The 13,245-nt window shown below is 44.3% G+C and overlaps 1 protein-coding gene across 1 annotated transcript; it reads right to left on the minus strand.

The window, feature by feature from the left end:
• Positions 1 to 2,378: 2,378 nt before the first annotated feature.
• On the minus strand, positions 2,379 to 3,564 carry P2RY4 (pyrimidinergic receptor P2Y4). The gene has a single exon (XM_053580934.1). The coding sequence runs from the start codon at positions 3,526 to 3,528 to the stop codon at positions 2,425 to 2,427; it is 1,104 nt and encodes a 367-aa protein (XP_053436909.1). The 5' UTR covers positions 3,529 to 3,564; the 3' UTR covers positions 2,379 to 2,424.
• Positions 3,565 to 13,245: the final 9,681 nt, after the last annotated feature.

A 13,245-nucleotide genomic window follows, 5' to 3' on the forward strand; every position in this document is an offset into this window, starting at 1 on the left:
CAAACAGAATGTTAGCTAGAAGAAACAGCAGGGTTAAGGTATCATTGGTAATGTTTTGGTTTCATTTAGTTTTTTTTTTTTAAAGATGGGATGAAATCAGTGATAGAAAAGACTGAAAACTATAAAGAGATATAAAACAAGGAGCAAGAAAGAGAATGACTTCTTATTCTGGGACTACAGGAAAAGATAGGAAAGAGATAAGGCAGATATAGAAGCAGGTTTATTATGAATGAAGCAGAGCAGAGTACAGGTGTAAATGCTTCGTGGTTTTGTAGGAGTCAAGGTAACTCTAAGTCAGTATACAGTAATCTAAGAGGAATGAGAGCTTAGAAGAAATTCTAGAAGATAAAGTTTTAGTGGATCAAGCCAGCCTTGTGATCTGCCTTCATCTGCAATGCCCTCCAGTCCTGGGACAGAGGAGAATATTGGCCCAAGGTAAAAGTCAAGGTGTTTAACTAAAGCTAAGGTAGCCCTATAATAACAGATCATGTAGGTATTACAAGTGGTTCATCTCCATTAAGCCTCTGGGTGTTAAATGGATTGAGGAAATGATGGAGGCTGCATCAGTTGTGATGTACAGAGCAGCTGTATTGGATGGGGATGGTGAGTAGGGTAGGTGATGGGTAAAGAGGCCATGGTGATAGGAATAAAAGAGAAAGAGTACAGATGAGGAATAAGCTATGAAACAATCTAGGCCAGTGGTTCTCAACCTGTGGGTCGTGACCAATGAAAATACATCCTGCATATCAGATATTTACATTGCAATTCATAACAGTAGCAAAATTACAGTTATGAAGTAGCAACAAAAATAATTTTATGGTTGGGGGTCACCACAACATGAGGAACTGTATTAAAGGGTTGCAGCATTAGGAAGGTTGAGAACCACTGATCTAGGCAGTGGCCTAAACTAGTATAAAGTAAAAAAGGCGGCCAGTTCTTTTACTCCTTATAGGAGTCCTGTGTAGCAGGAGGATTCTGGATATCTAGACAGAGATTGGGAGCCCTTCAAAGAACAAAAAAAGAAATTTCAGGGCACCGAAGTCTTTTTCTCTACAGTCCAGCTCCAATTATGCTCTCTAGAGACAGATCCCTTAGAAACCAATGAGAAATTGGTATCACTAGATAAGTAAAAAATCAGAGATAGATCACCAAGGGTGGGACAAAGGAAAGGCAAGTCTGGGTCTGACTCAGGACACCAATAGGCTAAAAGGTGATTTCAAAGGGAAAATACCTAGAAGTGTGATCCTACCCTTCTCATGAATGCCTGCATAGAACTTCTTACTTCCCAAGGTTTAGGGCTTAGCTTTCCAAGTTATATACCACCCCATAATCCTATAAACCAATAAGTGTTAAGATGACACTGAGAGAAAAGAGTGAATGGGTGGGAAACTCTGAAAGGAACTATCCTATTCCCATAACAGTCCTTCTGTTATGGCCTTGCAGCCCTAAAAGCTGGTGACAGATTTATCATTTATCTATGGCAGGAGCTAGAAAAAGAGGAGAGATGAGTGGGCATCAATTCCTGTCACCACCCCATCTTCTACACAAACCTGCTCTACTCCTTCCTGCTGGAACTTACAGCTTATAGACACAAGAGCTCCTTCTCCTCAATCTGAAACTTCCTTTCACTAAGTACAGAAGAGGTATCAGAAAAGATCTCAGCAAACATCAGTGTCATTCCTGTCTCAAAGGCTGTTATGAGTTTGGGTCCCAGTTCTTGAGGCTCCTCAGGGTCCCCACTCCATGCTAGGACTTTAACTAATGCCTCACACCAGTTCAATAGTGTCAGCCCTCAAGCTATATGTGGGGACCCTGGCATGTAAGCTTCCTAGGATTATACCCCATTTTAGCATCTCAGTAGGAAAAACTATCTTATCTTCAAGAGGGAACCACGAAGTGAGTGTGGGTGCTACACATGGCACATCTTTAGCATATGTGATATGTGATAAGTAAGATGCTCCCACTTTCTGATTCTGATTATCACCATCAGATAAATCAGGTCAATCCTGGAATTACTCCACCTTCTCCACCCATCCAGTTGAATGCTCTGTCCCTAGTGCAGAAATGCATGTTATATGAGGGTGTGGGGGAATTAAACAGGAAAGCAGACTGGGGAAGACTTCCAAGAAGTCTTGCAGGATCGAGAAACAGGATCAATGGCCCCAGGAAGGGACAGAAACAAAGAAAAAGAAATAGAGGCAGAGGAGTGACTGCTATGCCTTTGACTGAAAAAGAGAGGGCAGCTGAATGGTTTATGAAAGGGGAGACACAGTTTCACACATAGTTTCCCTGCCTCCCCCAACTCCTCAGGCTGAGGGCTTCTCTCCAGAGCCTAGAAGAGAGGAGGAAGAACCTTATCAAGTATCACTACTGTTCCCTTACCTCTGCCCTGCACTCACCCCTTTTTCCCTCACTTCCCAGCTTTCAGCGTTGCAACCTATCTGCCCTAGGGTGACGGCAGCTACTGTCCAGGCATGTGGCTGCCCATCTACAGCTGCTGTCCTCAGGCAAGGACACCAGCGCCAAGGAGGAGGCAGCTGTGAGAGGCTGGGTCCTGCCTCTTCTGCAGAGCTGTTTGAGCTGACGTCGATACTTGTCCCCAGTGAGCAAGTAGAGCACAGGATCTAGGCAGCTGTTGGCACTGGCCAGGGGGCGAGTCACTTTATAGACGACATTGACAATGTTCAGCACCCAGCAGTCAGCTTCCAACAATCTAGCCAGGTAATAAATGGTGCGAGTAATGTGGAAAGGCACGAAGCAGACGGCAAAAACAGTCAGCACTATCGCGATGGTACGGAGAGAACGGAGACGAGAAGATGACTGGGCAGCACCTGGTAAAGGCCGATACAGGCGCCAGGCCATGAGCCCATAGCAGACAAGGGTGATCATGCAGGGCACCCCAAAGAGCAGCCCCATGACTGCCGAGCTGAAATGCACATAGTGGTCAAACTCCTCAGGTCGAGTGGTGTCATGGCATAGGATAGTGGCCCCTTTGGTGCTGGTTGTGACAAAGAACAGGTTGGGCACGAGGCAGCTGGCTACAACCAACCAAACTGTCAGGCAGAGAAGGCTTGCATGGCCAGAACGGCCCCAGCGTAGTGCCCACAGTGGGTGGCAGATGCCCAGGTAGCGGTGCACACTGATGCAGGTGAGGAAAAGGACACTGCAGTAAAGGTTCCAATAGAAGAGAAAGCGGACAAACTTGCAGAATCCAGTGCCAAAGGGCCAGTGGTTGCGGGCAGCATAGTAATAGATGAGGGTGGGCAATGACAGCACATACAAAGTATCTGACAATGCTAAGTGGAACATATAGGTGGCCATTGCATTCCAGGGTCTGAGCCGAAAGAGAAAGAGCCAGAGGGTCAGGGCATTGAGTCCCAGACCCAACACGAAGACAATTGTATAGCTCACAGGCAGCAGGATGAACTTGAAATCCTCGTTAAACCAGCAGTCCAGCTCTACTTCACTGTGGCCAGGACCTGGGCTGGGGCCTGGGGATGTCAACAGCAATGACTCTGCACTGGCCATGGCCCACCTAGGGAGGGAGAGGGCAGACGTAAAGGTGGCTGGGTTTCCCTGGCTCCCCAGCCCTGATGTGGGGCCAAAAAAAAAAAAAAAAAGCAGAGAGCAGGGAGAGCAGTGGTTGTAGCTCTAGGGAGAGCTGAGAGGAGTATGTCCAGGTTCACTCAAGCCAGCCCAGTCCCTACCCAACCTCTCTTGGTCCAGCCCCTTGGTCCAGCCAAGAGTGGTGGGCAGTAGGCAGTTCTAGGGCTTAGGAGAGTTTGAGGTTTGTTCATTCTGCAGCTGACTCTGTCTTTCACAGCTTAGCTAGCTGAGGAGATAGAGACCTACTAACACGATCCAAAGTAGGAAGATGCCCAGACCCAAATTGTTTCCTAACTCCTCATCACAACTGTGTACCTGAGAAGACGGTCATCTTCACTGACATTGCCTTCATTCACCTCTTCTTTTGCCCTCGTACCAGTGTCTCCAGACTACACTGAACTCTGAGACCTCCCCCCTGACTGGCTAAGCATAGGAGTCCCATTGCCACCCTTATTCAAGACTCTTAGCATGTCTCCTACCTGGTCCCCTGGAAGCTGAGCCCAGCTGACTCTGTCACCTGTCCCCTTGGCAGCTGGAGGGCATATCTGAGGAGGTGGAGTTGAGGGTGAGGCCTGTCCCTCCACCCATCTGGGAGATTGTAAAAGCTGGAAGGGCCCTGTAAGGTTATCTAGTCCAACCCATTTACCGTACAGATTGGGAAATGAGCCCAGGGAGAGATTATTGTTTGCTAGCTTCAAAATGACTATTAGAGGGAGCACACAAGGAAACATCCAAGTTTACAGATGAAGAGCCAGGCCGCTGGAGATAAATAAATTGCAGAAAGATCATACAAGTCCGTGTAAGTGAGCAGACACATGGGAAATGAATTATAACACAGGCAAGTGCAAGACAACACATTGAAAGATTTTTCAAAATCCAACTACTGATACAAATCTTAACTCCATATGCATTTAATTATAACAAATGGTTATATAGCACTTATTATGCGCCAGGCACTGTTCTACACTAGTTCTTTATTCTTATTTATAATCTCATAGGCTCTCTATGAAGTAGGTACTATTATTGTCTCTACTGACGAAAAAACAAAGGTACAGAGAGTTGAAGTATTTTGCCAATCAAAATGGCAAAGTGGTTGAATCAAGATTTGAACCCTAGGCAGACCCTCGTTTGTGACAGGCTCTAGCATCCATGACTTAATTGCTATGCTTACTTGCCTCTCTAAGCCACTGCCCATGATCCAAGAAAGAAACAAATATTTACTGAGAACCTAATACACGTATGTGCTTAGTCCAGTTCTGGGCACTGGTAGTTCACTAGGAGTGAACAAAATAGACAAAAAATCCCACCCTAATGGTCCTTACATGCTACTGGGGATAATAAAATTAATAAGTAAAACACATGGATTGTGACATTGTTATAGAGGAAAATAAAAGAAGGAAGGCGAATAGAGAGGGAAGGAAAGGGGGAATAGAGAAACAGTTACTATTTTAAATAAATACCAGGTATTTTGAATAAAGACCAAGTACTGTGAGGAAGGGAAAGAGTAGAAGATGAGGTCAGAAAGTTTGACAGGGACAAGGTCATGAAGGTCCTTGAAGGTCAATGTAAGGACTCTTAGGCTTTTACTTTCAGTGACTGGGAAGACATTGAGGGTTTAGAGGAAGGAAGTGTCAAGATCTGGTTTACATTTTAGAAGACTCACTGGCCAGCTCTATGTTGAGAATAGAATGCAGAGTTGGGTATACAGGGGGAAGACCAAGAAAGAGACTATTGCCAACAGAGATGGTGATAGGTTGGACAACAGTGTTGGAGATGTTAAGGAGGAGTCAAATTTTGGATAGATTCTGAAAATAGAAACAGCAAGATTCATTGATGTGGGGTGTGAGAGAGAAGTCAAAAATGACTCCAAAATCTCTGGCCTGAGCAACTAGAAGGAATCACTATTGACAGAGATAAGGCTGGCTGTGAGAGCAGCAGATTTGGGGAAAGATTAGGAGTTCATTTTTCAGCCTGTAAATTTTGAGTTGTCTGTTACACATGTAAGAGATGACCAAGAGGCAGTTCATGCTTCCCTAAGGAAACTAGCTAATGAGTTTCCTTTATAGGACCTACCCTTTCCTACACAGCCCCCTCATCTCACTCAATCATTCCCAGACCTCCTGGTCTGAATAATGAAGAAGATACAAAGAACAAGCCTAGATGTTTGTTTTAGAGTCTAGTACCACGGAACTAGGCTTTCAATTGTCAACAGCTCTGGTTTGGGGTATAAATGTCCTAGGTACTAGAGGCAAACTCTGGGTCTAGAGGACTCTGAAGCTGAGGTAGCAGAGACTTTGAGGAGGGTTGAGCAGGCTGGAGTAGAATCTACTCTGAACGGAGCTGAGAAGCAATGGGGACTGTATACCTGGTCCTCCTGTCCTGAGAGTATTACCCAGCTGGACTTTGGGAGTAAAAGGACAGCCTAGATCTCTTGGAAAGCCCAGAAACATGGATGGGGGAAAATCTGGAGATCTTTTCCCTGTCACAGGATAGGAGGTGAGATAACAGGTAGCAGTTGAATCAGTTGTAACCTGAGTGTTGGACAGCTGATACTGTGATATTGCATAAAAGGCCCAGGTTTTGTTTGTTTTTTTTCTTGCAGTTTTTAGCCAGGACTGGGTTTGAACCCACCACCTCCCGCATATGGGGCCGGTGCCCTCCTCCTTTGAGCCACAGGCGCTGCCCAAAGGCCCAGGTTTTTGAAGCTCAATAGATTTGAGTTCAAACCCTTATTCTTCTTAGTTATGTGATCCTGGGCACCTCTTTGTAATATGATTTCCTCACCAGTGAAATGGGAGTGATGATACCAACCTTTTAGGATTTCCTGAATATTGACTTGATTAATAGTTGTGGAAATGGAACTCCAGTAGCACAATCGGTTAGCACATAGTACTGATAATAAGTGTGGAAACACTTTGAAATCATAAAATGCTGCACAATCTATAAGGTATTTTGTATTATTATTACTTTACTCCCAGGGATAAACATGGCCTCTTCAGAGGAAGACAAGTGTGATTTGAGGTTTGGTACGCACTCCAGGGGAAGCACTATACTAGAGAAGCCCCAGCCTGAGCCAGCTTTCTGCTCCTTACTGCTTTGGGCTGGTTTAACTCTGCAAGGTTTCTACTTGTTCTTGGACACGGCTGCAGCTGCAGCTGCTGCTACCACTGCCATCCAGTGGCTACTTCAGGAAAAGGCCTCCTCTCCCAACCTTCCCTAACCAGTAGACTTAGCTTGTGCTAGCTTCACCCCAACAAATCAGACAAACTTTCTTCTGTGAAACTCTTCTACACCTTAGTGTCTATAACATTACTCTGTTTCCTCTATTCCTCTGGATGTTTTTCCTGACTCCTTCCCTGTCTCCTTTTTGTCCTCATTCCCCCAAACATTGAGCCTTATCCCAAGGCATCTCTTACCTTCCCTCCCCTCCGCTCCTTTCCTTTCCACCATCTCTCCTTCACCCTCCTCCTCTCTCTGAGAACAGTCACTGTCAAGATTTCAACTATGACTTAGAATTTATTAATAATTCTAATGACCAAGAGACTCCAACATACAGATATCTCTCTAATCAAAATTTATCTCTTCCTCTCTCATATTATTATTCCATTTGATTTCTACAGAGATTATGGCACATACCACAAGCTGCCCAGAAAAATAGTCATTTGTGATCTTTTCTATCTCCTCCTGATTCTGTACCCCCACACCAGACCCAGAGCTCCTTCAGGACAATGTACCTTGTTTTACCTCTGTCTTTCCCACAGTCTTCCAGGTAAAATTATCATAACATATATTCTAGATATTTTCTTTCAAATTATATGCCCTGATGTCCAAAAAAAGGCTCTCAATTCAAAATTAAGAAAACAGGTACCTTGTACATAGCAAGTGTTCAAAAGTATTTATTGAATGAATGACTCAGTTATAATTTATTGAATTTATTAGTTCCCACATCTATAATTTAAGCCTATATGTGTTGTTTGCTATAGGACACATCCACTTGCTTGTAGTATGCAGAAAAGGTTTATTGTCTTCTTTCCCCTGACAGAGATAAATAAGATGGATGGATGCCATTATAGCTGATGTCCTTCCATTGCCCTACTCCTCCAGTTTGTTCCAGTCTTCTCTAACCCCTTACATCTAATATTCTTAAATGTCTTTTTTTTTTTTTTTATTCTTAAATGTCTTAATGACAGATTCTCCACAACATTTGCCATTTCCTTGGAGACTAAAGAAGGAAAAGGGGAAAAGGTATGGTTTCTAAGTTCTTTCTCTGAACTAGTAGTGAGAGAGGATACCTGAGAAGGATGAGGTCTAGGAGAACAGGTCTTCTCAAGGAGATCACAAGGATACACCTGCGGGGTCCTCTCCATGGTGACTCAGCTCTTGAAAATTTGTAAACTTAATTTCCTGGAACTTGGAAATTTCCAAGTTCCATGAAATCCTGTAGTTCTGTAGGGGCTGGAATAGCATCTCCCACTTAATTCAAACTGGCCAATGAAAAGGGTACCTGTGGGTTGGAACTTTCTGACTGTCAATGAAAAGAGAAAGACCAAGCCAGTGGGGGAGTGCGGCCATTTGGAATTCTTCTATGCCAAAAGCACCCAGCCAGTAAATAAAGCCCTTCCTCTTATAAACATGGCCTTTGGGTGTTCTTTATCTCGGTTGGGCTTTGTCTTCCTGCACCAATAGGAAAGGAAGGAAAGTAAGAAGGTAGGGAAGAAGGAAGAAGGGAGAAAAGAAGGAAAGGAATGGGAGAGAGAAGGTAAGTAATATAGTGGGGGGGAATGCAGGCTTTGGAGTTAGATCTAGGGTTGAACTCTGGCTTAATCATCCACCAACTATGTGAAAATGGGTAAGTCTTCCTGAGCATCCATTTCCTTATATGTAGAGTGAGGATACAAGCACCTAAATTGTTGTGAGAAAAAAATGGGGCAATGCATGTAAAAAAGCCAGCGTGGTGAGGTGGCAAAGGAGTAGGGTGCCTGCCGCATATGCTGGAGGTGGCCGGTTCAAACTCAGCCCTGCCCAAAAAAAAAAAAAAAAAAAAGCCAGCATGATGTCCTCATCGTCATTATTAGGAATTCAAACATAGGCGTATTTGGAGGGTGTGGGAGGTTTTTCCCCAACCGCTTGGGTTTTCTTTATGCAGTGAAAAAATTAGGTCACCAGCTGAGAGTAAGTAGAGCAAGATTATTACTCAACCTTGATGGAAAGGAGCAGTTATCTGAAACCCTGGCTATCCAAACTTACTAATAAAATCATGGGAAAGTGACTGGCTCTATATAATTGTACCCAAGTGAACTTTATATGTCTTTTCTGTAGTGTCCCCCTTTGGTCTTTCTAAACGAGCAAGGCTGTTAACAACCTTAGAGTAGAGACCAGGATCACTTTATCCAGCACCTAGGACAGCACAGGAAGTCTCTGTTTCTGCTGTTCCATCCATCCATCTCCTTTCCATCCGCCCCTGTTGAGCTGCCTTTGTCCACATCCCATTTGAATCTGTTAGTATGCTTTCAGTTACAGTAACAGAAAATTTCAACTCAGCTGACTTTTTTAAAAAAAAAAGCAAATGTATTGTTTTGTTTTGTTTTTTTTGTAGAGACAGAGTCTCACTTTATGGCCCCCTCGGTAGAGTGCCATGGCCTCACACAGCTCACAGCAACCTCCAACTCCTGGGCTTAAGCGATTCTCTTGCCTCAGCCTCCCGAGTAGCTGGGACCACAGGCGCCGGCCACAACACCCGGCTATCTTTTGGTTGCAGTTTGGCCGGGTTTGAACCCGCCACCCTCAGTATATGGGGCCGGCACCCTACCGACTGAGCCACAGGCGCCACCCGCAAATGTATTGTTTTGCATATAAGTCCAGGAGAGTGTGGTTTTGGAGGTAGCTAATTTGGTAATTCAACAATATCATGAAAAAAATCCTGATTCTTTCCATCTTTCTTATTTGTAACCTTCAGCATGTTGTTTAGCAATGTTCATGGTCACAAGGTGGCTGTTGCAATTCAAGCACTGCATCCAAATGTGGCAATATTCAATGGTAGAACAAGAAGGCCTCTCTTCCTGCGTGTTTATTTTTATCATTCAGGAAACTTTTTCCAGAATCTCCCCAGCATACCTGCCCTCACATCTCAGTGGCCTGAATTTCATCATGCCTGTAAATAAACTGATCACTGGCAAGGGGGATAAAATGACTGTGCGGGACAGAGAGGAGCACAGAACCACGTGGAGGAGCTTTAAGACTGGGATATTCTACTCACAAGAAGGAAGAGGGAGATGACTATTGAGTTGGTAAGCAATTCTATCTGCTACAACTCCTTACTGAATAACCTATCCTTTCCTCATGCAGAAATATGATCATCACTTCCTAACTGGAAGGCTTAGTTGGGAATATCATTGGGAACTACAGAAGGAGGGTGGGTAAGGACCTGAAAATATTTTTCTTACCAATTATAGGGGCCATATACTCCATAATTAAAGATGCGTTCTTTTGCCTTCTTAATGTTGCATCCTTGTAACATACAAGTGTTCCTGGTCACACTAAAACTATGGTGATAGTTCTCTTGGGGAAACTACTAACTAGAAAGGGGTATACGAAAATTTTCTTGGGAAATGGAAATGTTCTATGTCTTGATCTGTTTGGTAGTTACATGTGTATTTACACAAGTGTATTAGCTTACTATGGACATTGTAACAAATTACCACAGACTTGGTGGCTTAAAGCAATAAATATTTATGCTCTTACAGTTCTGGAGGTCAGAAGTCCAAAATCAGTATTGATGGGCCAAAACCAAGATATCAGCAGGGTCCTGCCTGCCTTACAACAGCCACCTGTGACTATGAGAAAACTATGGGACAGAATCCATTTCTTCCCCTTTTCTGAGCTTTTAGAGCTGAATTCTTTGCATTCCTTGGCTGGTGGCCCCTTCCTCTATCTTCAAAACCACCAAAAGATCCTCTTGCTTTAGTCCTCATATTGCCTTCTATCTTTATAGTTAAATCTCTCTCTGTCTCTCTGATAAAGAGACTAGTGATTACAATTTAAGGGCTACCTGGATAATCCAAAATTATCTCCCAATTTCAAGATCCTCAATTTAATTACATCTGCAAAGTCCCTATTGCATATAAGGTAACATTCATAAGTTCCAACAATTAAGAACTGACATCTTTAGGGCCCATTATTCAGCTTGCCACAGTAGGTAAAAATTAATGAATAATGAATAATGAACTGCACCTAATATTTGTGCATTTTATTATTTGTAAAGTAAAAAAACGCACACACTTCTGAAGAAGTTCAATCATAATAATGAATTTAATAATAATTAAATAATGAATTAAAGACCTAGTAGATCTATTTTCTTCCTACTAAGAGGCCCATAGACGTGAATAGATGGGGGGATAAGTAAGAACCTAAAAGGGGGCTTGGCGCCTGTAGCACAGTGGTTATGGCAGAACTAGCCACATACACTGAGGCTGATGGGTTCAAAGCTGGCCTGGGCCAACTGGACAGCAATGACAACTGCAACAAATAGCCAGGCATTGTGGTGGGCGCCTGTGGTCCCAGCTACTTGGGAGGCTGGGGCAGGAGAATAGCTTGAGCCCAAGAGTTTGAGGTTGCTGGGAGCTGTGATGCCACAGCGCTCTACTGAGGGCAACATGGTGAGACTCTGTCTAAAAAAACAAACAAACAAAAAAAATAAATAAAGAAGCTGAAAGGGAGACAGGAGCCCCAAGTGTGGGTCTGAAGACAAAAATGGGCTAAAGACTAGTCCAAAATAGATTCATTCCAGCTTTTCACCTTCTCCACAGACAATATTCTTGACATGTAGATTACTCTTTCTTATATATCCAACATTAGTTTCTATCCCACTATGGTCCCTACAGAGTCTTGGTTTTTCATTCTACCTGGTAACTCCTGAGAAGGAGGGAGTTGTAGCAACTAAACAAGGCTCTGAGGCACATATTGCCCAAGAATGGCAGGGGCTGACAGTTAACTATGCAAAGGGAATACAGGATCACTGTCCAAGGCCTTCAGTAAGGAGCAAGAGTTAGGGAAGGCCCCACCCATTCCTCTGACTCACAGCCATTGCTATCCTCTGAGGAATGGACACCTCATCTCAGGGTTGAGGGTTGTGTCTATAGATAAATACTAATGACCAGTAGTTCTAAGGGGAAGTGGAAGGGGTCAGGGTGCTAGAGCTCCAGAGCCTGGAGATTCTGTCTCTACCTTCTCCATGCCCCTGAAGCCTGAGCCTGGGCTCTGTGGGAAGGACAGTCAAGAAAGGAAGATTACTTTGTTATTGCCATTGTAAGGATCCTGGCAGCTGTAGGGACAAAAATATCTCTAATTCCGTAAATGGTCATATGAGGCAAGAGAAGCTGCTTAGAGCATGGACTTAGCTTCAGAGACTGAAGAGAGTCAAGAGCTGGGGCCTGGGTGGGGGGAAGTTACCTTAGGTGGGGGTGATACTGCCTATTCCCTCCACCTTCAATGTCCTGCCAGAACCTATTCCTGGGTCAGGAATCCTATGTTATCTTCCTCTTCAACAAGAAAAGAAGTTCAAGGCTCACAGACATGTGCACACACAGCTCCTCCCCATCCTGCTGTGTAAGTACCCACACTACTAACAGGAGATTGACTCCCATTGAGCACATAAGCTAGGATAATCAGGATTTCTAAACATGGACTTTTTTTTTTTTTTTTTTTTTTTGTAGAGACAGAGTCTCACTGTACCGCCCTTGGTAGAGTGCTGTGGCGTCACACGGCTCACAGCAACCTCTAACTCTTGGGCTTACGTGATTGTCTTGCCTCAGCCTCCCGAGTAGCTGGAACTACAGGCGCCCGCCACAACGCCCGGCTATTTTTTGGTTGTAGTTTGGCCGGGGCTGGGTTTGAACCCGCCACCCTCGGCATATGGGGCCGGCGCCCTACTCACTGAGCCACAGGCGCTGCCCCTAAACATGGACTTTAAGAGTCCAAAGTCCCCAAGTGTGGAGGCTGAGGAAAAGGTAATTTCCCCCCATACATTTGGCTTTAATATAGCCTGGAACAAGTTCTTTCAGAAACACAAGGGCCTATACTTTGAGCCTTCCTATTTCTATTTCCCACAGTGCTTCAACTTTGATCCCAGTTCTCAGGTTCAAGGCCTCACAAGGTCCAAACCCTATAGTTCCCCTTCTCAAACTCCCTTGCCTTTAACATCACCAGAATGAACCTTCTACCTTACTGTCCCAGCAGGAATAGCCTACTAATCTTTTAGCTAGTAATCTCTTAGACACTAATCTGCTTTCCAAACTCTTGGTACCTGAGCTATTTATAGCAGTGTTTCTTGTGCCCCCCAAACCTATTCTTTTCCTCTGACCCCCACCAATGTAAATACTCAGAGGACCGTGGGTATAAGAGGCTGGGGAAATAAGCAAAGCCACCAGAGCTGGAAACTGATGTGAACGTCATCTCTCTCCCCAGGTAATATTCCAAAGCCCTCTACTCCTAGCCCATTCTTAGCCCTATATCCCTTGCTCTTAGCCTCCCCCTTAATATATCAGGGATCAGTTGAGGAGTACCTTTCCTGACACAGCCAGCACACATTCAGGTTGAGAGACCCTGAAAGAGCCTCTGGAAGCTCCTCTGAGCTCACCCCTT

Source organism: Nycticebus coucang, chromosome X (assembly GCF_027406575.1).
Source record: "Nycticebus coucang isolate mNycCou1 chromosome X, mNycCou1.pri, whole genome shotgun sequence".
Taxonomy (NCBI): domain Eukaryota; kingdom Metazoa; phylum Chordata; class Mammalia; order Primates; family Lorisidae; genus Nycticebus; species Nycticebus coucang.

Excerpts from the sequence above, each read along its gene's own strand:
- P2RY4 (XM_053580934.1), bottom strand. The coding sequence starts at position 3,528 with ATGGCCAGTGCAGAGTCATTGCTGTTGACATCCCCAGGCCCCAGCCCA.